General features: G+C 36.1%; 1 protein-coding gene and 1 long non-coding RNA gene across 2 annotated transcripts in view; one reads left to right on the top strand and one right to left on the bottom strand.

Annotated features, from left to right (window-relative positions):
* LOC123866058 (delta-sarcoglycan-like) overlaps positions 1-9,485 on the bottom strand; it is a 54,557-nt gene extending 45,072 nt beyond the window's left edge. The window contains exons 1-2 of the mRNA XM_045907385.1: positions 9,312-9,485; positions 7,249-7,505 (exon numbers count right to left, since the gene is read on the bottom strand). Of these exons, the coding sequence (XP_045763341.1) occupies positions 7,249-7,331 (83 nt within the window). The 5' untranslated portion in view covers positions 7,332-7,505; positions 9,312-9,485. The remainder of the gene's footprint in view (positions 1-7,248; positions 7,506-9,311) is intronic.
* Positions 5,533-26,927, top strand: LOC123866061. The gene is made up of 3 exons (XR_006796116.1): positions 5,533-5,680; positions 8,879-8,881; positions 26,917-26,927. It is a non-coding gene; the product is annotated as an uncharacterized LOC123866061 (long non-coding RNA).
* Positions 26,928-27,363: the final 436 nt, after the last annotated feature.

The following is a 27,363-nucleotide window of genomic DNA, read 5'->3' as shown; positions in this document are numbered from 1 at the left end:
TATCAATTGAAGGGAAAACGTGTGAGGTCCTCATATAAAAGCGATATAATATATATTTTTTTTATTCAATATAGGCAAGCGCTTGACCACAATCACACCTGATGGAATATGATGATGTGGTTTAAGATGGGACGCGTTTACCTACAAGGTGCCTATTCACTCTTGTTTTAAAGATACCTGGATTTTTTATGTATCACGGTTTGCACGGGTAGCACTAATCATCGGGTAGTGGGATGACTTCTGGTGGGTGGATGGGGAGGCGGTCATGTGACGAAGTTTATGACAGATATCGACAGAACTTTTGAAAGGAATTATTACTATTGTCATCATAGTAGTAGCTTATTTTCGCAAAATGTTCATAAATTATAGGCTTTTGGTGAAACTATGAAAATCTGTACAGTAGCGTAGAGGTTAGCCCGAACAAACACTGAGCGCGGCGAGGGACTTCAATTTATAATTTAATATATAGTGATTTGCTACATAAAAACTACAGAAAGTAAGGCAAGGATTTTTCATAACTGTACTCTCAGGCTACTGCTGAAAATGTCCAATGTCCATATAATATTTTTGACAAAGTTTTGATATACCCACTATAAAGTTATGATTACATTTCTTTTATAAAGTTCGCTACCGTTTAACGCCCCGTCAAAATTGTGTAGTAAAAAATGAGTGGACACAGTTAATTTTTGGCAGAAATCGCCGCAATTTACACTGCTCATAGTCACGTAGCACTCAATGCGGCTTGTTTTGGGAGCGGCAATGCCAAAGTATCCACTGGATAGGTAATTCGGTACATTCCATGTTTCCATTGTGCAGGTTCCTGCGTGCTGTTATGACGTCACATTTACGTGACGTCATAACAGCACACAAATATGACGTTACATTCATAAGAATCATGTTTACCAAAGCTTGCATCTTGCATGCAAGGTAATACTTGCAACCAAGTGTTAAGGTCTGACCCTCACAGGCTCTTTCTCTATTATTGCCACTTTGTACGCCAGTTTGCATGTCACTTGCACGCAAATGACAATAATGTTCGTTTTACTTACAAATTCAAAAGACCTTTCTTGCAATCTGCACTTTACATGCAAATTTACATTTTCACTACTTAAGACGATTGTAACTTGCATGCAAGACACTTGCGCAATAGAAACGCGGCTTTAGGACCAGTAGACAGATGGTTAAAGTAAGATTACCGTTAAGGTTAAATATGACCAGCCAAATTTTACTTTCAACTGCTTTTAACATAAGTTTTTACCATGGAGGTTTGAATACTAAGATGTGCAACCCACTTTGCTACTTTTTTGTTGGTCAAACCTCGCCGCCTGATATGCAACTGGCACTTGTCGATTTAAAATTATGTATGCCACTTGCATCCATTGATTGAAAAATGGAAGTAAAAACATTTACGCAAGTTACTTAGAAGTTTTACGGAAACCAGCAGGGTTTGGAGATCACGTCATACACTTGTTCATTCAAGTATGCAGAAAGAATGCATGTTATTTAATCACATGATGTTAATTTAGTAGAGCATTTGGCGCTTGAGTTTGATAATAATATATTAATGTAAGTATTAGAAATTTTTTGCGGCGCCTGGTTGGCTACTTTATTTAAAAACCTTATTTTATAACCCAAATCCACTTTACTATGTCTAGGTCATGAAAACCATAATTATAACTGAATCAATGTTTGCGTGACTTTTCATAATTATCCCTGAAAGCTTCACAATTATTCGACGCCTTTCATTCAGGCTTCACAAAGAAAATTGTTGGTTTTACCAAAACTTTTCTTGAACTGTATTAGTGTAAAATTGAACGCTAATGTTGTTCATTTAACTTACACTACAACTTAGTAAATGAACTTATCATACAAGTTATATTATTTTCAAAGTTAACCCTAAGACTGCTTATATTTTAGCCCTATGCTCCATCTAATGCATATCCATCCATACTTATAACATTACAAATGCGAAAGTATCTGTATCCTGTCTGTCTGCAAGGTTTTCACGGCCCAGCCGTTTAACACAATTTGACTTTTGGTACAGACTACAGAGAGAGATAGCTTACCATATCCCGGCTACTTACGAACATAGGCTACTTTTTATCGTGAAAAACAAAAGTGTTCATGCGAAATTTTAAAAAACCAAATGCACGGGGACGAAGTCGAAGTCGAAGTTTTTTAACCCCCGACCCAAAAAGAGGGGTGTTATAAGTTTGACGTATGTATCTGTGTATCTGTCTGTGGCATCGTAACTCCTAAAGTAATGAACCGTTAGGTTGTAACCGTGAAGGTTTGATCGAGAGTGTTCTTAGCTATAATTCAAGAAAATCGGTGTAGCCGTTTGAAAGTTATCAGCTCTTTTCTAGTTATTAGTGTAACCTTCACGTTACGTCGGGGGTGTTATGAATTTTTAATTTACACTTGTATTATAACATTACTAGGTAAATATTATTTTGCTTCGTTATGTTTAAGCATCCAAACAAAACATAAAATTTCCATAACTTATTTGAACAGAGGTGCGTCGGCTCGTAAATCTCGCGACAAGGGGATTTCTGTTTGTGAAGTTTCTTTTTTATTTCCACTTTATCTGTAACCCGAAGGTCTGTGAATACTCCCGCGCAACTCGCAAGCCTGCTTAACTTCAATAAATCAATTTGTTCGCTTACCCTTACTTATACACTCGGAGCGAGGAAAGTTCAGAATGTGCGACCGGCGAATGAAAATGTAATTTCTTCGCCACGAAATATTGTTCGCAATGTTGTCGTCGTCTAGACGATAAGCTTTTACTGTTTTTGGATTCTTAAATAGACAGATTTCAATCTATTACTTGGTTTCGAGCCAGTGATATTGCAGTGGATCTACCGTGCCTAGAGGCACTAAGCTAAGAATTTCTATATAGTAGAAACATGCAAAAGTAATTGGCCTAGCTTCTCACTAAAATAAACGTACCTACACAAATTTTGTCGTGCCTCTTGGTAAAAGGAAGAGTTTTTATTTCAAATTAAATTTAATTAGTACAATACAATCAATATTTACTATGACATGGGTATTGCAGAATATAGTCCCTAGATAATTTCAATGCAATTAAAACTGCACCAAAACGGAATTTGTTTTCCAATTATTTCAATTATATTCGCTAACATATGAGCAACAAAAACATTATTTATTGTTTATTTACTGAAATCACTAATTAATTTAATATACAGGGCACGTAATGACAAAATAGTTTTCAAATTGCAGTCATAATAATAAAATAACCGCCAATAGTAAATTGAATTATCTTTTGTTGTGTATTAATTTAATTCTAGGTAGGTGTTTGCATCAAATGCGTTGTGACGCGATGCAATATTTTTTAAGGATGTTCTATTGACGTTTGATGTATGTTTGGCCAATATAGTGAATCGCATTCTAAGGTAAACTATGCCGGTATGGAAAACGAGGGTTGTTGCAGAACGCCTGACGCCTCGTACCTATTGCGTATCAAAATAAATACCTTTGAAACAACTGATTTCATTCATCAGGCATCATAAAAGTGCCCTATCTAATGATTTAGATGAACGTAAGATTGGTATCATCATACAAATATTATGAATGTTAAAGTGTATCTGTCTGTCTGTTTGTCTGTCTGTTTGTCTGTCTGTCTGTCTGTATGTCTGCCTATCTGTTAGCTTTTCACAGCCCATGCGACTAACGAGTTTTAACGAAATTTGATACAGAGATAGCTTGCATCCGGGGTATGGACATAGGCTACTTTTTGTCACAGAAAACCAAGAGTTCCCCCGGAATTTTTAAAAACCTTATTCCACGCGAACGAAGTCGTAGGCGTCATCTATTTGTCTGGTGTCAAAAGAGTCGTTGTTTCACACAACACGAGGGCACAATATTATTTATAATATGATAATTTGATGATAGAATCTATCATCAAATTATCATCTATAGCCAAAGAATCAATGAAACAACATGCACTATATCGCGGCATGCGCCTGTTTGTACCCATAACTGGTGGATTTGTTTAACGATTTAAAATCACTTTATCTTTAATAAAAACCTTTTCTATTTTTCATATTTTTTTTTCTTTATGATAATATCTAAATCTTAATATCTAAATAATTTTTAAATACATGTCAAAAATTGCGGAACCGGCTTTTCTATTTTATTTATAAAAATGTGAAACCGCATGTAACCATGTCTCGGTGCGAAGCCTTAGTAGCGACATGTCCATTTTACGTCACAAAGTTAGATGTGCCTGTCGTTCTATTTTAAACACGATAACGCCAACTTTCCCGTTCTCGAAATGTGAATACCTTGTTGCGAAAATGTGACTAACGGAAACTGTACAAGTAACTCGGCTGTCCTACCTCGCGCACTCTGCGCACCACCCACCGTGGACCCCCAAGCCATTACTATTCAAATTCCCCTTATGCTGTGACCACACTAAAGGTAATGCCTAACGCTCATTACCGTATGATTAAATAACAAAAATCTTAATCTTAATCCTACTAATATTATAAATGTGAAAATGTATAGGTGTTTGTTACTCAATCACGCAAAAACTACTGGACGGATTTGACTGAAATTAGAAATGGAGATAGATTATACCCTAGATTAACACATAAGCTACTTTTTATCCGAGAAAATCAAAGAGTTCCCGCGGGATTTTGAAAAAACGTAAATCCACGCGGACGAAGTCGCGGGCATCAGCTTTAATTAATAACGCTTTGGCTTTAATCTATTATACACAACTCTGCAGAGAACGTTTTTTAAGCTATCGTCCGTTTGGTATTTTTTTCAGTAGAATAATAGATTTCTGTATTGCCTGAACTTTCAACTTCCTATACCTATTCTATTAAAGCATTTAAACTAAGTATCGTGAGTTGAATCTGTTAAAAACATTTATATTTCCTACGTCCTTTGATTATTTATTTATCTAGATACTTAGTACTTGCTCAGTACTGGATCATGTGCAGAGATTTTTAACTAGCCTATCACTTTAACAGTCTGTTGGTTTTTTTTACCTTAGCTATGTATTTTTTATACAAACGACATATACAAGAGAAAATGTGCAACTATCTAAAAGTTTCTCCGTAATCAACTTCTCGAAGTTGTTAGTATGCTCCTATTTAACAACTTTTCTTTGTTTCTTGAGCTTTGTAAGGGGCCGTAATGGTAAATTTATTCTGTTGAATAAACAATGCAATCCGTACTTGCATAGATTAATAGTTCAAATAAATCTCTTTGTTCTCTTCTTACAATATTGTATATTTTGTATGTTTTATTTATTTACGAAGTTGAAAGACTGTCTACTGTGTGTGTGAACTATAAGTGCCGTTAATAATTCTGAAACTTCTTAAACTAATATATTTTTCACTTCGTTGAAATGTTTTTTTTTTTTTTTGTTATTTTGCTAATCTGTTACCTATTTAGTTTTAGATAATTATACAGGAATATATAATTATGTTTCAAATAAATTCAAAATTGTTACTTCAAAAATCTTTTTCAGACTTTCATACTTGTAGATAAAGAGCAAGCGCGTGCCAGATCTTCGTTATTTTATAAAAGCTGAAAGATTTTCTGCGTATTGTCCCCAGCGCAGGAAGGAACGATCAGCGACTATGAAGATTGGATCGTGGTGACTTTGGAAGATAACAGATAATAAAGGTGTAAAAAATCTTACGTCAAAGTCTTTTTTTATATTTTCGTCTAAATAGTATAAGATCTCACGTCATGCATCGCCTGACGCCCTTAGAGTTTAAAAGTTTTTAAACTAGGAGGCCCTTGGGAGTCAGGATCTGCGGTATCTCCCTATAATTCGTGTCATTTCTCGACGCTAACGACAAAACAACAGAACGCATACTCAACTCAACTCTTTCACACTATGTTTCCTTTCGTAATTACTATTTCAAATTGACACATTACCGTAATAAAGTTACGGCACCGAAACAAGAGTTAGAAGCTTTCCAGTTAACTTTCGGTTGAAATTAATGAAGATTACAAAATTCACGGCCATTGGGTTCCGCGTTTCAACGAACCTTTGACTTTAACTTGCTTGTTAGACTAAATTGAGAGAAATAATAGCTCTCATTTGTTTGGTTTAAATTAGCCCCTTCAATTAATTGGTGCAGTTTATTTGAAATGCTTATTTGAAGTACCAGTTTGTTAATTGAGTGACTGCAGTCTAACCACAAACAAACAATCATCACACCTAGACCATAATAATTATCTCTTCCGCTAATGAAGTTAACCATAGAAACTAACATAATATTATTATAACCTTCATCATCATCATCTGAACTCATCGCGTACCTACCGGTCTCCTCTCAGAAGTGTCACAGTATATACTCGTATACTCTAGGAGTTAAGGCCGTAGTCCAAGAAGTTGGCAAATGCGGATTTGCAAACTTCTACTCCTTTGAGAAGATTATGTAGATCTCTCAGGCATGGAGGTTTTCTCACGATGTTATTTTTCACCGTTAAAACAAAAGAATTAATTGTTTAAAACGGACATAACTCCGAAAAGTTAAAGACCAATATTCTAATGCCTAGGCTATCACCGCTTGTATTAAATTTTATAATTTACACTTTCATCATAATCAAATTTAGCTTAAATACCATTTTTAAAGGAGTTCCAACTGTAACACCAATGATTCTCACCTGCAAATCTACGAGTAGGTAAGCTCGTTAAAGAGTTAACTCCGCGCTAGAATTACTTCACAAGGAGGGGAGGGGGAGCTTAAGCTTTCAGTACAGCTTTCTGGAGCTCGAAACTCAAGTAATAACCTAATTTAGTGGTACCGCAGTCAAATAACCTGATAAATCCGAAATGTTTACTGATTATTCAAAATATAATAACCAAATTAAAATTGGTTGTTGCTAACAGATTTCATTTTACAAAGAGCAGTTGGCACAATTTAATCGGTCATTTCGAATACCGCATAAGTCAAGTTTTTCTCAAACATTACTTTTTATGCTTTTAACCCTCCTTAAGGGTAGTATATCTTAAGTAAAAACCAGGTAAGTAACCTATATTCCTTATAAAGTTTAAACATCGATTCAGCTGAAAAAAATCTTTTGAAATTCGATTAATTTTGAAATAAAACGATTTTTATTGATTCCTGAAAAATTCTAATTGACTTTTCGTAATGATCGATTCGATTTCTCGAGGTATAATAATATGAACGATTTTACATCTTCATCCGTTTAAATCCTTAAATCAACAAAACATATAATATTCTTAAAGTTAACACTCACTTTCGTCCCTTGTGGTCGGTGTAAACGATGTGATTTCTCGCAGCGGGCGTTTGTCTACTTCGGCCTAGGGAGCTGGTATCCATCACCTTGCTTTAGTTTTATTCTAAACTTTTGAGACGCCCATGAAAATTTCAGTACATACTCTGTAGTGATGTAAATGTAAATGTTGTTATTTCTTATGTGACATACATCCCATACAATAAGGGTATAATCATCTTGCTTTTCCGTCGTTTTGTAATACAGAGCAATCCATGAAGCTGAAAGATTTTCAGATATTTATGTATATTAAGTATACAATTTATAAATTGGCATGTCAATGAAAAACAAATTCTGGATTTCGTGAGCGTATATTAGCAATAGGTAGGTATGTCCATGTAATTATTCTTTATTAATTCTTCCCCCTTTCTCAGAACAACTAATTTGTTCTTTTAATAATATATGGATTGGAACATGCAAATTCAAAATTAGGGTTTTACTGCTAAACGTCACTTGTTTTTGTTGAAACTGAGCAATTATTTTAAGAGAAATTATACGTAATTTAAAGTATTTCTAAAGTTAAAAATTTCTTCATGTTTCCTACTATGTGGCGACAATATAAACTTAATTTAACAAAATCGTCACGTTTTTTGGTAATCGAAATTATGTACTTAGGTTCTCACAATGATTTCGAGAACATTTTGAAATTATCGGGGTTTCAAAGTAACCACGGAATTATGCGGTGGTCGTTGCTCGGACACGTTTAACAACTTCAGATGGCCGGCTTGTTATAAAGCTCACTATTCTCCCGACATTGTGCTCATAGTTTTGGCTTCTTAGCTGTGAAAGTTTCACTAACTGTTGATTTCGTTCGATATTGTTCTGATTGTTAGCGATAATAAGTTACAAAACTTTCTCACCTATATTCAAGAATCTAAACTTCCTTACAAAAGAAGTTTTTTTTGTATATTTTAAGATGAAATGAAAATCTACTTTTTATTTAATAAACATCAATCCTCGTTACAGTAAAAAACGAATAAATAAAGTTTACAATATCATATTGAGTAGTCATTTTATTATTTAAATACGTTTCTGGAATACAAACATTCGACTGATTTTGTCAAACTTATGGCTTGTACTATGAATGTGTAAGATCTTGGTACCCACTTGATATTTATTATAACAATGAACTTTATTAATTATTATTATATGTATATAGAATAATACATAAGAACATATTTAGGCTTATAGTAGGCGTGGCTAAGGTTTGAGGCGGGCTTATTTGGATTCGACAAGGAGGTGGAGTGGAGGTTGTTGTTTATCAATAGTCTCCTTATATAAGAGCTTTGACTCCCTTGTGGATTTTCAGGTTAACATTTTTTCCAAATACTTTTTGTAGAATGAAGTATGTTTTGAATGTTTGTACAGAATCTTTGAAACAGAAATTATTACAGTAATTTATTTGCTATTTTGATAATTGTTCACGCTCCGCTTGTAAAACAATTTTGGAAAGCTGAAACAGTTTCCTGATTAACATAGAAATCTTATCGTTGAAAATAAACGATTGAATTTTGGAATCTCCACGGAATGGGTTGATTTAAATATTTCGCAGGCGTGAAAATGTTTTCTCATTTCATAAATTATATTTCGCAAGACAGTGTACAAATGGGCTTTAATTAACTTGGGGAATGCCGAGGAAACGGCAAATACGCGGAGATCCCGCCCGCCGCGCCGCCCGCCTCGCTAACTACGATTTACATTCACTCTCGTTTACTTATTATAAGATACATTAACACAATCCCCTTTTAATATAACGGAGAAATATATTAATTAAAATCAAGGGAGAAAACGTGATCCCAATTTTTATTAAACTTTAAGTAGGTATGCGTAACATTGTTTTCATTAACAGCCATAAGCCCGACAATACCTATTCAGTATACTTTTATTTAATTAAAGCAACATTTTATCCTTAACTTCTTCAAGGGAATAGTAACGTGTACTTTATTCGAGTTTGAATATTTAAATAAGTATGCCGGTAAAGCATTGTGTAAAATTAAAAGTGAAAAAAGATTTATTCCTATTCATACCTCGCTTTGTGTTCTCCTTTATTGCTATATTTATATGACTAGAATAAAAAACGCCGGGATATAAACAGCACTGCTTATAGGCTACGCCGACGTTGTACTACGAACTACGACGACTCTACGAAATAAGTTACGATCGCGCTCCGTTTGTAGACCGTGTAACTGATCCGATCTACGTGGTGGCTCGTAGCCGACTGAGCACTGTGCTCCTTACCGTACTATTATCCTACCAGTCTTGACACACAATGAAAAATACATCTTATTCACACCGCATTAAGTCTAATTTACATAAAACCTAGTGTGCGAAACATACAAATGACAGTGGATGGAAACACGGGGAATAAGGTAACGAAAATTTAATTCTTCCTACGCTAACATAATGACGGCTTTAGAACTGAAGGATCATGTTGAGTTTGGAACTTTGGATAGATGATGAATACCGTAAATCTTTATGTCTCAGAGCAGAAGGTTCAATTTTCAGGTAATGTTTGTTAGGGGAGGCGGTCGTAAGGCTTAAGGGGTGGCGCGTACAACGCGCGCATGCGTCTCACATCAAAATTCCTCAAACTTTCAAGTATGACACAACTAATTAAAGCTGTTAAAAATATGATCGTTTTTTTTACTATTTGGGGTTCTGCACTAAAACAAGTAACCTTCACAGTTTCGTCCAGTCCATCTGTCCGTCCGTTCGGTGTGTTAATTGTTGTAATATAGTATGTGTTTTAGTTTTACAACTAAACTATTACAGCTGTAAAGTTAAAATTTAGCACAGTGATAGAAACCTTTTTCTTACACAGAGGCATAGTTTTTTTTAATTCAGAATTCCTCTGTAAATGATACCTTTTTGAATAGGTAAGTATTTTAAAATCATTTAAGTGGCCTTTTGGAGAGTTTTTGGAAAAAATACCGTTTACGAAATAATGACAACAAAAGTTGTAGTTTTACGTGAATTGGGTGGTCTTCTACATAACTCCTAAACGTATCGTAAAATCTGAAACTTAATAGATATCGTGAGAACAATAGCTAACAAGTTATAGTAAACCAAGATAATGTGTAGAACTGGTTCAGTATAAACTTGGAACACACAATATTGTAAGAGAAAAATTCACAAGAAAATACATTAGTTTCGTGTAAGCCTTTAGTTTATGATAAGAAATTTTTAGCTCATGGCAACCTTCTGCCAGACACCCATAAAGTTCAAAAGTATAAGGATATATGGCAGGGATGGCCACGATACTAAGTGTCTGGCAATGCATGACGTGATTTCTAATACTATTCCGAAGAAAAAAAAAATGACTTTATACCTTGACGTAAAATTTTTACACCTTTTTTACCTGTTATTTCCCAAAACCACCAGGATCCAAACTTCGTAGTCACTGATCGTTCTTCCCTGTGTTGGAGGCAAGACGCAGAGAACTTTCAGCTTTTACAAAATAACGAAGGTCTGGCCCTCGCTGGTTCTCTATCTAGTACACTTCAAGGAAATTTTAAATACATATCAAAAATTGCGACACTGGCAAGACTCAAACCTGTGTCTCCGATGGATATCGCGCTCGAAGCGCCATTTGAAGTCCATCAAAACTTTAACAAATGTAAATAAAAAATTTATAACACCCCCGACAAGTGAAGGTTAAGGTAACTAGAAAAGAGCTCATAACTTTCAAACGGCTGAACCGATTTTCTTGGATTATACCTAAGAACACTTTCGATCAAGCCATCTTTCAAAAATAAAAACTAAATTAAAATCGGTTCATTAGTTTAGGAGCTACGATGCCACAGACAGATACACAGATACACACGTCAAACTTATAAAACCCCTCTTTTTGGGTCGGGGGTGAAAGATAAAGGTCTGCAAATCCTTCCAGTCACACATTCCACAAACTGAAAAACAAAAATAGTAAAACTACTTAAAATTAAGTTGTACTGAAATCATTCATTAAAAAATCTTACACAGTCGAAATAATTAACAATTCTACCGAAACCGATATCTTAACTAATGAATCGAAGTACTCAAATATGTATTTATGATCGACAAACGAATCATACGGCGGGCGGTCGCCCTCCGTCTGCCTATGTAACTTTCAATATGAGCTTTGTTACCGCTTTGTTCTGCCATTTCTTGTGTCACTGCATTGAATCTATCGGCTGCCTTCCTTTGTGCACGGAATATTGCTCGTCTTTTGTCGAAATGAACGTTACCTCCCCGCGAGTTGTTTCAGCGAAGAATTTCGCGATTGCAAAGTAATATTTTCCCCTTAAGAATTTCGATGTGTTTCTTTCATGTCGAAGATGACTTTACCCCCAGATTATATTGTGTTCGGAAATGTTATTCTAAGTTTTGCTTTCAATATTGATGCCTCTTCAAATTTTTTCGCTTTTACTCATTTTTTTCCTTTCCAATTTTTCATTTTATACAGGCAGAAAAAGTGAAAGTGCTTAACCCACATTACTTACGCGAATCCTATCAAAAAGCTGTTAAGATCAAAATTTAAAAAAAAATCTCTAAAAAATTATATCCATAAAAAGAACTTTTTTCAAACCTTTTTTACTGTACACTTTTTGATTGTGAATTGTTGAATTTGTAAGATAATGATGTACAAACCGTACAAATTTCCTGAGCCTATTAGGTGAGTTTTATTAGATAGAAACAACAAGCAATTTCAAGAATTGTATTATACGAGCGGGACCACACCGCCACTAATCCGAAACTAATTGTCGGCCGGAAGACTATTGGACTTGAAACGGTAGCCCGATGCAATTATCGCGACAGAGGATTTCAAACTTACCTCATTATACCTGAACTAAATAAAGCGGATTGTTACTAGAACTTAGTTTACCTACAGTAAAAAAATCAGGCTAAAATAACAAGAGGCAGTTTTTAGGGTTCCATAATAGGTTGGCACAAAGGGTGCCAAAAAGAACCTATTATTAAACCTCAGTTGTCCGTCCGTCTTTTCGGACGTCTGTCCGTCTGTCTGTCTATCAGCCGGCTGTCTCTCATGAACCATTAGGTATAGCTGGAGGGTTGTCACAGACTGTGTATTTCTATAAATTGTCGCTATGAAAATTTTAGGGCTTCCCTAATGAGCGTCACCACAAGCAATACTATATAAATCGATACAATTATTTATCTAATTTAAAAATGACTTTACTTGTGTTTAGGCACCATTTTGTACGCAAAAAAATTTCGCTACAAACAAAAAATTAAATAAATCGCTGTAAATTATGGGTGTTAATTAATATCTCTTTAACATTTAATTTATTAGAGAATCTCCAACCAAAACGTATCCCTAACAACACAATTTGCGCTTAAGATAGATAATTATGAATTCTCACAACACACGCGCCCGTAACAACTTGATAAAAGCGGGTCGTATGCGGCGCGCGTTACTTCGTTACATTACAATGGGGACGAGCCGGACACACTGCTGAAAATTTTTGCCAACATTCACATCGAAATCTATGATGTTATTATTAACGCCAGCTTATCACGGCACATTCACTTTACCGATTTTCATGAAAATTGGTGCAGAGATAGCTTGTGATATGTATTTTGACACATCCGTCCCAGGAATTCATCCCGACATTAGGATACTTTTTGTCCCGGAAAATTAAATCCTAATCTTTTTAAGCTAATTAAGTTTTATTTATCTATTTATTTATTTATAATGCGTTACTATGCAGATATAGCCAAACATTGTTGGCCCAATTCATTAGGAATGCTTACAAACTAATGCACGCGGTATTTCGACCCATAGGTATTGTAATAGGAATAATATAACATTCGCTAGCGGTATTCGATACCATATGTACGACGCCAACTTATATATTTATAATTGCACTTATGACATGTCATAAGAACTCAAGACTCTATCTACCACATGTGTGTAAGACACAAAACGCACACTGGTAGAGTTAAGCCCCGGCGTCTTTTTTGATAACAACTCAACCTTAGTATTAATTACTCGTACTTTTGTATAGTGCGGTGGTGCGGAAGCTCCAAAAAGCTACTTTCTTATACTGTTACTGAAAAAACTTGATGTTTTACTAAATGTTTTTTATGTAGTTTAGCCGAATAACAGAAACAAAATTCAACTCATGGAGGTCTGGCAGTTACTCGGTCAGCATATTAGTTTGGCCATTCAACGAAGTAACGCAGCCAGCGTTCTGGGCATCCTGCCTCGTTGCAGTGGTTTGCATGACATTTTTGTCATGCAATGTTTATGTTTAAGCATTTATAGTATTTGTAAATAAAGATTAAAATTCAATAGGTGTTTGTCTAACGTTAGATCTGTGTGTCGTACCTGCACCGTGCCCGACCGGCTGCTAATTAACACCGGATTACCGAACAGAACCGTGTCCGGCTATTTGCTGTTTACAACTGAATCCAAAGACAAAGCAAACTGTGCGCCCGCTGTCTGATGCCGACCTTTCATTAACTGTAAATACACTACGAGACTGAACAATCACAGCGAACCTACAAGGTCAATTTTGTTAACAACAAAAATTCACAATTTTTAACAGATGTCCCTGACAACGTCCATTTGAATTAAGGTTTTAAATTTCGGGAGACCTCTTTGATTTTGAGGGATTAAAATTGTCACTATCCAGATCTTTAAGTCCAATAAAAAAATCACCTCGATTATGTAACTACAAATGGTTTGTCCTTCCATCTTGACACAACAGATAGATGTGAATTTTGCGTGAATATTTTTAAAACCTGCTGAGCGACACTTTTTATCCCGGACAATAACGGAGTTCCCAGTCACAGTCCCACTGTGACTGACTGACTATCAACGCAAAGCTCGAATTACTGAACTGATTGGGCTGTAATTTGCCATGCAGTAGCTATTATGACGAAGACATCCGCTGAGAAAAGATTTTTGAAAATTCAACCCCTAAAGATGTAAAATAGGGGGGTTTGAAATTTGTATAGTCCACGCGGATAAAATCGCGAGCATAACCTAGTTAAGATATAACTCCATAGTTAGCCACCGGGTGTGAAACACAGGCAAGTTAGCCAGTGACTACACAATTAATTTCATGTCTTTCCTAAACAATAACATTCAAGAACTTATACAAAACAAGGGTCGTAAGAGGCTTGATATATTGAAAATGAATCTAGTTGAGTATTCCGCGCGTAGCTGTAGCATCTGCCGGCAAATAACAGAAAGAGCAAGTCCTTAGGGTACCGCTTTAGCTTTTCAATTTCCCTTTCGGAATTATTCGTGCTAATCGAATATGACCGCCGGGTCCGGGGACACGATCACGATGATTCATTCATGAGACTAATGTCGCAGTTCAAATCGGAACTTAGACTATTATGGGGGGCATTACCTTTTTCGATAGATAAATCTTTCACTATCAGCGTAGTGTGCTTTGTTGTAGCTTTTAATATTCTATTGTACGGTGTTTAATAAAAATGGGTATATCGGGAAATGTTGATATACATACCTATTATTAAAGTTGATCTAAGTAGACGTATAATAATTATCTGGGTATCTAAGTAAATCTATACGTTTTTAATGATTTGATGAATCCACGCGGACGAAGTCGAGTGAATCAGATAGTACTAATTAAATCCGCTAATTAAACATATTATAATTAGCACTCATGTATGTTTTATGAATCACGGAGTAAATGACGAGACGCATGGTAAGTATTGTCGCCAGTAATGAGTCTGGGCGAGAGAACAACATGGCGGAAGAGGAAAATTAAACTCCTGGGCCCGCGGCTTATATTCATTAGTCCACTCCCAATTATTACGCCGCTATTTGCGAATGCAACATTAAATATTACCATGTTTTTAAAGTTCCGTACCAAAAAAGTGCTAAATAGGGTCCCTATTACGAAGTTTCCGCTGACTGTCTGTCAACGGGCTGTATCTCTTGAACTGTAATGGGCAGAGAGTTGAAATTCAGAGTGTATGACGACAAATAATACAAATTTAAAAATTTATGACTTATTTAAGTAAGTTTATTCGTGTAAAAAAATATCTTTTTCCTCTTGGTTTTTTGTCCTTTACAGTATTTAAAATTTTAAACACACAACAAAGAAGGTTTTTCAAACAATAATTTTGTCCAAACGCTCATATAGCAAGCTATTGTTTATCGTTCGAGAGTGGTGGAGGCGCAAATGACGAGGCGCGAGGTATTGTCGCCATTAATGAGCCCGAGCGAGCGGACAGCCGCGCGGAAGAGGAAAATTAAACTCCTGGGCCCGCGGCTCATGTTCATTACTCCGCGCCCGATCATTGTGGCGCTGTGCGAATGCAACGTTAAATATCAAACCATTCAGCCGCGTGTGGCGAATTTGTATGGGAATATTATTAGAATTGTGATTCTTTACAGTTAAACTGTTATTGTTTATTATGCTTTCTAATAGCAGTATGTTACTATAATGAAATATGTTATTTATGTTTCATCATACCTATTCGAAAAACGAAAATTGGCTTCAGGGGATCGCGGAAGCAAAATTTGGTTTTGGGCCCTTGGGAGTTTTTGTTTCTCTTTTCTGATTGGTCGGTGTTCGTGCTATATTATGTGCTAAGGCTGTTAGTCAAAAGAGGAAAATTTAACACAAATAACTATTTCTCTTTGATTTACTGGGGGATATAAGCAGTCTCTACCAAATAGATGATGCAACTTGGTCCATCTGGTATTTGGTTGTTTAAAAATACCGTAGGAACTCTTTGATTTTCTTGGGTAAAAGTAGCCTACGTCCGTCCCCAGGATGCAAATTATCTTTGTACCAGTCATAATTGGTTAAGCGCATAAGACGTGAATAGCTTGCAGATAGACAGACACGTTTTCGCATTTTTAATATTAGTATGGATGTTTGGTTAAACTTTGCGATGGTTTTTCTATTGCGGTACGATTATGGTAAAATAAAACTTAAAACTTGTAAATACTTGATTCTTCTATATATATTCCTAGCTTTTACTGGAAAATTAATTATAAATCGATTCAGTTACAGTTGTAGAGTGACAAAAATAGAGTATCTCCTATTAGTTTTGGTTTACTTTGTGGAGGATGTCACACTAATATTATAAAGGCGAAAGTTTGTATGTGTGTGTGTGTGTGTGTGTGTGTGTGTGTGTGTGTGTGTGTGTGTGTGTGTGTGTGTGTGTGTGTGTGTGTGTGTGTGTGTGTGTGTGTGTGTGTGTGTGTGTGTGTGTGTATGTTTGTTACTCCTTTACGCAAAAACTACTGGACGGATTGGGCTGACATTTAGAATGGAGATAGATTATATACCCTGGATTAGCACATAGGCTACTTTTTATCCCGGAAAATCAAAGATTTCCCACGGGATTTTTGGAAACCTACATCCAGGCGAACGAAGTCGCGGGCATCAGCTAGTAAAAAATAAATGCAATTCAGTCTTATGCCAATCTTTTACATAAAATATTTTCTGAATGCGCCTACTGCTGTAGGGTAGGGTTTGTTTTTCATTTTACGCCTCATTCCGGTAGAAATTTAGTCCACGGGGCATTGCTAAGATTTCAATTTCCTTTCCGGAATTACTTGCTCTAATCGAACACGCGTCACGGGACTGGGGGGAGAGGTTGCCGCAAATTAAGTACTCCCTTTTGCATGCGAATGTTTAAAATGTATCGTTTAGAAACGTTCTTAATGTACAGGTACATAATTAATGCGTATCAATTATTTATTTGTCTAGATATTGCCAATTGGTTATCAAGCGAAGTGTATATGTATAGGTACATATATTTATTTTTAATCACTCAATTTTCCAGGTAGGTAGTTTTGTGTGTATGTGTGTGTGTGTGTGTGTGTGTGTGTGTGTGTGTGTGTGTGTGTGCGTATGTGTGTGTGTGTGTGTGTGTAGAGGTGTGTACCGCGGGATGGACTACCCGAATAGGAGGCCGACGTGGACGTCTCGAGTCTCGACCACTAGGCTATCACCACTTCATAACAAAATTCCTCAATTTTGGACTTGCCTTTACATACGTTCAAAAAATCTATTAAAACTATGCTCCTGAGAAAAGCATATTATACAATCGAAGATTATGTAAATGATAAAAGAGCGTGGATTTGACCTGCAGCGCGCTCCAGCAATGCGCGGGACACCAATTACTTTTATACATGGCATAATAGTATATTTTATTGATACAAAAAATTGGACGTAAATAATTATGCATCTTTCGAGACACATTTCAGTACATTTTGTAGGTATATCAAATCTTTGAAAAGAGCAACCGCCGAGTTTCTTGCTGGTTCTTCTCGGTAGGAAAGGTAGGTAGGAAATTTTTTTGACGATTCAAAAGAACTTGTAAAATTCTAATTGAATAAAAATACTTTGAATTTGAATTTGAATTTCAGGTTAAATAAGTTTAAAATAAAACTACCACTAGACATCTATTACTAAAATAAAGAGAACAACTTATTTTATAGTTTCAAAACCGGATTTAATAAATATGAACAGCCTCATTCAGGTAATAGAGTCGAAATAAGTTTTTATGCATGGAAAAGTCAGTAAGTTATAGCGGGGCGCCGCCGGGGAGGGTATAGGCGTGCGACAGGCGGCTGCTGATTGTAAAGCGCTCACAGACGGAGCCTATTCGATTTCACGGCTCGCCGCGCCCGATATTTATTGTCATCGGTGCATTTGTACGACACGGCGCCTACTGAACCGCGCTGAAAAATCTCCATTCCCGAAATCGGACGAAAACATTCCGACGGTCTCTCCGTACCGATCCCGTTTCAACAAAAATGCCCCGTGTAAAACCGACAAAAACGAGTTGTCAGCTCGGCGTTAACAATCGCACCGTGAATATGTTTGGAAGCAGACACACGTCAACTTGTCTCGTTAGTAAAAAGTCATGGCGCCTTACGATTTATCACCTGCACTCGACAGGCCCGCAGAGGTATGCTCGCTCTCAGAACTGACACAAATCACGATTAAAATGAGCACGTCCGGGTTTGCATAACTAGAAAATCTTGGCTTCTTAAGGTAAACAAACCATTTTTTATCGTAATTTGACTACCTTAGTAGCTACTATAATTAGACGTAGCCTATACCTACCACCTACACAGGTATTTACAGGTACACGGTACGAATTTCATGAAAGCCACTAGACACAAGTGTCATAACCATCGATGTATATGGATGGGCCCTTCGAAGATAAAACGTGTTCAAAAAGTCAATAGAATTTGCAAAAGTCTATTGACTTTGTCAATGACGATGACGTAAGATTCAAGCGTATTTTTAATAAGAATAAGAAGTGTTTATTTGCTAGAATATGGTATAGTACATTGGTCTTAAATATTATGTGGAATCTCATATCCTGCCAAGCATGGCGTGCAAAATTTATTGAATTTATTTAATGTAACAAACATGTCAAATTATTATTAATTATTGCGTTCACTATTTAAAATTTCCAAAAATTCATTAACATCATAATAACCTTTGTTTAATAAAAATTTAAATAAATAACATTTAAAAGAAGTAAGGCTCATTGCATAACTGTGTGACGGTAGATGGTTATGGATACGAGTATGGATGGTTATGGGTTTTGCGGACGGAATTGTATGGGAAAGGCTAATCCATATACATCGATGGTCATAACACTGTGGTCTCTAAAAATCTCTACAATAGTCAACATCTGGGACCAAATGAAACAGGCCAGTGTTAAATAATACAGGACATCAATAAAGTCATTTTCAGTGCAAACGTAAATTATATTTCGTATCTAGCTAACCATTGACCGTAACTGGTATCGTGCCAAATCGAGAGAGCGTGTTTTATTCTATTCACTACTTGTTTTATGACAGTTCACAAGTTTGCAAGATTACATATTATACTTGTAGCAGTTTCTGTATTATTTTAAAACAAAGATAAGTTTATCGAGTTTTTTCGAGTGTGTCAATTATAGGTCTATGGTCAAGCCCATGTTCTTTCTCGAAAAGGAATCTTTGAATTACCTATATAGAAATAGAAGTAGAAATATTTTTTATTCAAATTAACTTTTACAAGTGTTTCCAAATCGTCAAGAGAGTTCTTCAGAACGCCTATCCTACCGAGAAGAACCAGCAAGAAACTCAGTAGGTAGTTACTCTTTTAAAATATTCCATTTACAATATTATGCCATGTAGATATAAGCCTTTTTATCATTTACATAATCTTCGATTGTGGGTATACTATGCTTTTTGGGAGCATACTTTTAGACTATTGTGGAATTTTATTATTAAAGATTACACGATTACAAGATTATTGATTTTCTCATGATGGCGGAGCGCAGGAGTGTATTTGATTCACAGTGTGATGGTACGGTGTGATCGTCTATACTAGTGGTTAAGATTAGGCATTATGAGGAGATAAAAATAAGAAATAAACTCAGCTGAATTATAGAAACACCTAGGTATTTAAGTCATGAGTTATTTACAAGTAATTAATTGGTACAGTACGTTGGGTGAACACGTAGACTTCTCGACCAGCTAACAGGTTTACACGGATTGAATTATAAAAAAATTTAATGTAATATTTCAATTCCTCAAAATAGATATAATGAGTGGAGAGATCTGCTAATTTAGAACGTCCTGTTAGTGTGGAAAATCAGTTGATACGTGTATTTGCCTTATTTAGGCCATCGGTTTGAGACCAACCGGCATTCCTTAAGCACGGGGGAAATACCTACGCTGAAACCTCAGCCTTGATCCATGTTATGCGGGGCACAGCAATTGGACCCTCCTATTTTCGCTGCGAAGCGTTTTCAATTGCCTAGGTACGGAAACCTAGGTTCTTTTCAATGAGCTCTGGGCTCGCCCCAAAACCATGGTATTTTTGTATATTTATATATTTGTTTGATTGATTGTCAATAAATTGGCCAATTTATTAGTTCGGAGAGTCCAGCTGTATAAAGACATGACGTGTTTGCTTTGTGCCGGAATCTCGCTATTGGTACGTCACCAATCAACCATGTACCATAAAATATCAAGCAAAGAAATTACAAAGTACAGCAAAACTAGTAATTTTATCTTATCAAAACTCGGTGATTCACAAATTCAGCTGGCGTCGGTTTTAACAGATAATGTTACCTAAAATGCTGTTTGGGAAAGATCGGTACACAATAAAAAAAAGGTACCTACCTGCCTCGCCATCTGTCCTCCGGAGGCAGCGTGTACTCCATTGTCTCGTTCAGGGTATTTTTAGTAGGTAGATGAAATTTAGCTGTTTCTCGAAAGTAAAAGGTCCCTTTGTCTTTAGCCTGAGATTCGAACTCAGCCGACTCTATTATCTTTAGTAGTGGAGAGCATTCTTGGTAAATTAGGTACTGATCGTTTTGTTATAGTAAAAATATACGGAAAAACCATCGTGAGAATTTCACATAATGGTATAAAATACCATATGATGAAGGAAAACTTGATCGAGAGTTCTCTATGAAGTCCGCGCTCAGTAGTGAGCCGGTGAAAGCTGTTCATGTTGATGAAGACGATGTTTATACCGTGGTAGCTAGTAGTTTATAGCACACCACCTTATTTTAGCTATTGAGTGATTTTTCTACCAAATCAATAATCGTAACGACAAAAGTCATTCCATCGGACTGCATTAGACTGCTAATTCAATTATAATCCCTATTTAATGCTGAATAAGAGCTAGTATTATAATTAGATGAATTGCTGAAAAAAAACTAGGCTAAATTTTACTTAATAGTAAAGGAATTGTGATTGGTATGTAGGTCATATGAGAAAATCTTAATATTGGAGTTCAAGTTAGTTCGATACATGGTTTCTTTGTATCAATGGCTTTGTTAATATTATAATATGGTAGTCTAGCCTCCAAACAAATTGAATCTCCATTATTAAATGTCTAGGAAATGTATCTAAATATAGCAAATAAAAGATGACAGTTATACCCAAGTGCATTTATTTCTGGTAAATAAGTGTTTATTTACTCATACAGTTGAGTATTTAGAAAAAGAAAGAAGAGAAACTGAATTTATTATTTAGACTGGAAATTAAGTAACTTTATTATATTAATTAATTCCCGGCCGAACATTTGCTTCCTAAGCCATACTAATTATTGAAAGGGAAAAGCAAATATTCAAACGAAAAAACCCTTTCGGCTTTAAATAATGTTATGTACACCATTTTATCTAAAATACACACATGCCCACATAATTAATGAAGATATTGTCTATAATTCTTATTTCTATAATAAAGTAAATTTTAAGGACACACAATTATGCACAGTTATATACAATCAATCTAGATATATCCAGATCCCAGCTCCACAGTTAGTTATTTCGTCTCATTTAAACACTTTGGTTTAAGTAGTTTAATCTTATGTTCAAACGTGAAGTTGACTCATTGTGCGGTCTAGAGTATAGACACCTTTTCTATAGCCTCGTATTCATAATTTGAGGATTATGTAAATCATTATAACACCAAACAAAATATGCAGGACCACCTCTGTTGATGCCCGGTTGTGGATCTCCGATTTACGTCATATAAAATACAAAGTGTGTAATACATTATCTGGATTCATTTCTAATTAAATCAATCAATTAATTTAATTAACTAGGGTTGTGGAGCTGATTTCAAAATAATCTAGTTAAAATTAAATGTAAATTAGTACATCACCATATATCAGCTTCTGCTGGCCCGGATACACACTGATTAATTAAGATTTTACACTATCAAATTTTACTAGTTACTAATTTTAACAATACTAAAATTATTATTTAAACTTTACAATTTTTCTTTTCTCAAAAAAAACTTTAATTTAGAATATCGAAATGGATGTCGAGACAATCTCGAATAGAGTGATGAGTCTCGAGGCTGAGGACCGAATGAATCCCCCTCGTCCACTGTCCTTTTGCTAATATCGTCTCCCTTCTCTACCTTTCGACTTTCTCCCTCTTCCTGTAACAGAAAAACACACGAAAGCACCTGATTCGTCTTTTGATCGTCTCCTGCGCACCCCTGAATTTTTATTGGTGGACAGAAGAAATGGTGTTTCAAAGTTCCGCCTTTTGACACACCTCGGTGTTCCTGAATGGTCCGATTTTGGCTCCACACTTGCTTCTCATGTTCCCATGGTATTTTTTTACTTTCGCGCAATCTGGTTGCAATAATATCGCATTGTTTATTACACTTACAAAGATTTCTAAGTTAAAATTGACGACTTTATTAAATTTATGACCGACCCTAACGCAATTTTAAAAACTTAAGCTAATTTATTGTTTGTTTATGGATAGGCTCAAAGAAATTTTGTTTTAAGACGTATTTCTCAGTATTTAATTTATTTCATTTTTAATTTTTTTGTTCTACCATTCTTTTGGACATTTAGAGTGATTTATCTCTCTCTCACAAACCGTTTGTTTTCTAAAAGCAAAACTTAAAGTAACGGCCATAAAAAAAAAAAATATACGATGAATATGTATGACTATCTCACACGTATGACTATCTCACACTCCCCCAAAATAGATTTTTAATACACGTAGCTCCTTTTGTCCCTGCAGCTGTGCTAGTCGTTTCAAAATCTATTTTTCCCCTTATCTGTATTAGAACGCTAGTATTAAACCTCCCACGCCTATCTATTATACCCTCGGGCATGACCATAACTACTTAACTCAGGTATCTCTTTGTTTAGTGTACCCCAAACTACCTGTCTTCTGTTCCTTTCAATACTCTAGTTTTACCTATCTTTCTAGTTATCTACATAGTACCTAAACAAATGAATGGCATTGTAGTTACCCTTAACTTTACCAGTATGAACGTCTATTAATGTATATACATTATTATATGGAACTGCCCCTATTATGTACGGTCCTTCATATAAGCGCATGAATTTTTTTGTCAACTTTTTATCCGCATCTGACTTCGTAAAAGTCTTAAGTTTCACTAAATCTCCGATTTCGAATTGTATTAATTTATGATTTTTGTTATAATGTAATTGCCTACTTTCGGCCGCCTTATCTATGTTTTGCCGTGCCTGCTGTCGAATCTGTTCTAACGGTTCACCCTGTAAGTCTGCCCTCACCGATGAGTCAGTGTTGAAATCAGTCGATAGCAGAGTACGTTTTCCATATATAATCTCGTTTGGCGAATATCCCGTTGTAGTATGTATTACCTGATTGTAACAATCTTCTATATCCGATAATAGATCTACCCATGAACGATGCGATTTGTCGCAATACGTCCTGAATAATCTACCTAACTCTTTATTAACCCTCTCTGTCGAATTTGGCCGTGGATTTCTAACAGATGTGTGCGTTAATTCGATACCTAGTTGGCGAATACCTAACTCGAAAACCTTTGAAGTAAAATTCGCGCCTCTGTCTGAACATAATGTCTTAATTGTGACCTGCTTATGAAACTTTTTTACACAAGTTAAAGTAGCCTTCCCACTAGCCTGGCGTAGTGGGTATAGTCTGATTAACTTACTATAAGCATCTTGCATTACGAATATGTATTTAAAACCAAATCGTCCTGCTGGTAAAGGTCCAAAAATATCGCAAAAAACTCTCTCTCCTATTTCCTTCGCTATTACAGTTTTAATCGGCCCCGTGTGCGTTTCCAAAGCATGTTTTGACTTTTGACATGCCTCGCAAGCTCTTACAACACGACCTATTATACGAGACATATTTGGGAAATAATATTGACGTTTCATCAGAGCATAAACCTTGTATCGCCCGAAATGACCTACTTCTTCATGTATGCTAACTATCAAATCCCTTAGTATGTTCTCGGGAACATATAACCTTAAGATATCCCCTTTTATGTCTGTTCTATAAAGAATCCCTTCTTTAAGCACGTAGTACTTTGATTCAGAAGTGTTTGCTGTTTGCACGCGTCTAATTATCTCACTAGCAGTCTTGTCGCGACTTTGATAACTACCTATCTCTCTCCATCGCTCCCGCACTAATCGTCCTAATGATGTTTTAAATAGATTCATTTCAGGCCCCGTGACCTTGTTAGTTAATACATCGGTGGTCCCCTTTAAATGTCGAGACAATACGTCTGCTACAATGTTTAGTTTACCTTTCACATGTTCGACTGTGTAATTAAATCGCCCTATATAATGTACCCAACGTATCATCCTAGCGCTCAATAATTTGCACGTCTGCAAGAATATCAGGCTTTTATGATCAGTCCTAATGACTAAATTCGCTCCTCTCAAATATGTTTCAAACTTTGACAAACTGAAAATGATGGCCCATAGTTCTTGTTCAGTAACTGTCCATTTGCGTTCTGTCTCTGTCAATGCTTTACTACAGAACCCTAATATTTGTTCTTCACCTGCTTCATTCAATTGATAGACATAACCCGAAACCCCCAAATTACTGCTATCGGTTTGTAAATAATAAGTTCCCTTAGGATCTGGGTGTACAAGAAGTATCGTGTCTATAAACAATTTCTTGACCCTTTCAAAACAATCGTTAATTTCCTCTGTCCATGACCATTTCGTATTTTGTTTTAATAGGTCACACAGTGGTTTAACCTCTTCGCTATATTTTGAAATAAATCTTCTGAAATAATTTATTAATCCCAGAAATCCTCGTAATTGTTTTATAGTCCGAGGTATAGGGAAGTCTAATATGGCTTTAACCCGTTCAGGATCCATACGTACCCCGTTAGTATTTACTATGTGTCCTAACAACTTTACCTCTACACATAAGAACCGACACTTCTCTAACCTTCCAGTTAAACCTGCGGTTTCTAATTTATCTAACACTCGATCTAAATGTTCTAAGTGTAACCTTATGTCCCCGGTAGTGAATATGACTATGTCGTCTAAATAGTTTACGCAAAACTCTCGTACTCCTACTAGAATATAATCCATTGCTCTCGAGAACCCTGCTACAGAAGTCTTTAAACCTTGAGGTAAAACATTATAAGTATATGTCTTCCCCATGAACGAGAACCCAGTATACTTCCTAGAATCTTTATGCAAAGGTATTTGAAAATAGGCATTATTCAAATCAATTAAACTGATATAATTTACTCCATGAAAGGATTGTAAAATCTCAGATGTGAGTGGAGGCGCGCCTGCGTCACCTACCATTTTCTTATTCAACTCTCGTGCGTCCAATAAGAGTCTTATTGACCCATCTCGCTTCTTAGTGAAAGTGAGAGGACTACAGTAAGGAGTCGCTTCCTGTCTGATCACGCCTAGTTTTTCTAACTCTTCTAATTCGGTTTTTACCTGTTCTCTATACGCCAAAGGTACCGGATAACTGTGTTTTACAAAAGGTGTTTCGTCTAACAGCTCAATAACGTGTACGTACTTGTTTGTCAAACCTAAACCTTCCGTAAATACCTTACAGTGTTTGTTTAACACAGGTAGTAATAATTCCTTTTGTTCATTACTTAAGTTCGCGTCATCTAATTTTAATCCCTTAAATTTCTCATTATCTAAATTCATGTCTAATACACTTTGTTCCACTGGCCTAGAGTTTTGATTTAATATTAAATTGATCGTGGCTGCGTTCGTCTCTCCCCCTAACCTTTCGATTTTGCAGTCCGAATTCAGCCTAACACAAGACCTAACGCCCATATGTTCAATAGTCAAAGTGTGTTCACCATTACAGTTCACTATTCCTTTTACCCGTTCTAACCAATCGTATCCTAGTATCAATGACCTAGGAAGACGTCGCATAACTAGTACAGGTGCTTCAACTAAAGTACTACCTAACTGAAACTCTATTAGTACTAACCGATTTGTGCTTTCACTTCGCGATCCAAACGCGCCTTGTATTTGAATTGCTGGAATAGCGATCTCTGGCAATGTCCCATGTTCTCTTAGAATAGAGTCGTACAATTCCCTAGTTATTCCACTAATCTGACTTCCCGTATCTATGAGTGCACTCATACTTCTTCCATACAGTCTAACACATACTTCAGGTAACCTAGGTAAAGAATAATCAACACTCACATCGGTTTGTTCATCTAATTCATGATACATTGTGTACACATTCAAACCTCTCCTCATACAAGTTTCACAAGTCACGCCTAACTCATTACACTCTGTTACATTTTCAAACTGGTTTTCCAATAAGATTCCTATACTCCTAATTTCAAATTGACTACTATACTCGTTATAATCAACGCCGCCTCTTAATAACCGCTTAAGTCCCTTATCTCCGGTCCCCAAACTCTGTCCTGGCTTCCATCCACTATTAATTAAGATTCTATAGACTACACCTGTCCTTTCGTGATCTGAGGTCTTTCTGACGCCCGTGCCACACAAGACTAACTGACTTGACCTCGTTTGTGTTGGGCATTCTAGTTTTTTGATGAACCCTCCCCCACATTCTTAGACACAGTAAGATTCTCGCCCTCTTTCACGAACGTGATAGCCGGCCTAATTTGTTTAGATTCGGATACCGTAGGCCTGTTAAAGTTAACCCTAGAACCTAATCGACCACGATAGCCGCGTCCCCTCGTCGAATTTCCCCTAGCTCTCCAACTTCTTGTTGACATTGTTGCTACAATAGGTCGTCTCGATGATGACTCATTGTATCGTCTACCTCTGTAATTATTACTAACAGTACCTCTCGTAAATTGCCTAGGTTTTTCAACAATATTTTGCTCTATGTTTCGAAGAAATTTCGCTCCGTTCATGATGTTAACTTCTTCTGTTCTAGTAAACCATAATCGCTGTATATCTATAGCATAATGTCGCATAATAGAATTGACCAAATCTCTCTCACTAAACGCAATAGTTAATGACTGCATTGATTCTGCTTGCTCAGCAAAATGTTCGGACATCGACATTCCCGAATCGCTTGAATATACCCCATTAATCAATTTATATCTTATAGATTCCTGAATTTGTTCGGTCCAATAATTTCGTCTAAAATCAATCTCGAAGTCGGCGAACGTAGTCCAACCTTTCGAGTACAAATCCATAACCTTCCGAGCATGCCCCGAGATGCAACCTAACGCTATATCTATTTCACGATCTAATCCATTTACCGCCCTTATATATTTCTTTAATCGTTTAAGAAAAACGATGGGGTTAGTGAATGGTTTTCCGTCGAAATTTGGTTTAGTTACTGACGGCTGTACAACATATAAATTCCGGGTCTCAG

This window comes from Maniola jurtina, chromosome 6 (genome assembly GCF_905333055.1).
Source record: "Maniola jurtina chromosome 6, ilManJurt1.1, whole genome shotgun sequence".
In the NCBI taxonomy this organism is placed as follows: Eukaryota; Metazoa; Arthropoda; class Insecta; order Lepidoptera; family Nymphalidae; genus Maniola; species Maniola jurtina.
Note: the sequence above shows the minus strand (reverse complement) of the source record. Positions and strands in the feature narration are given on the sequence as shown.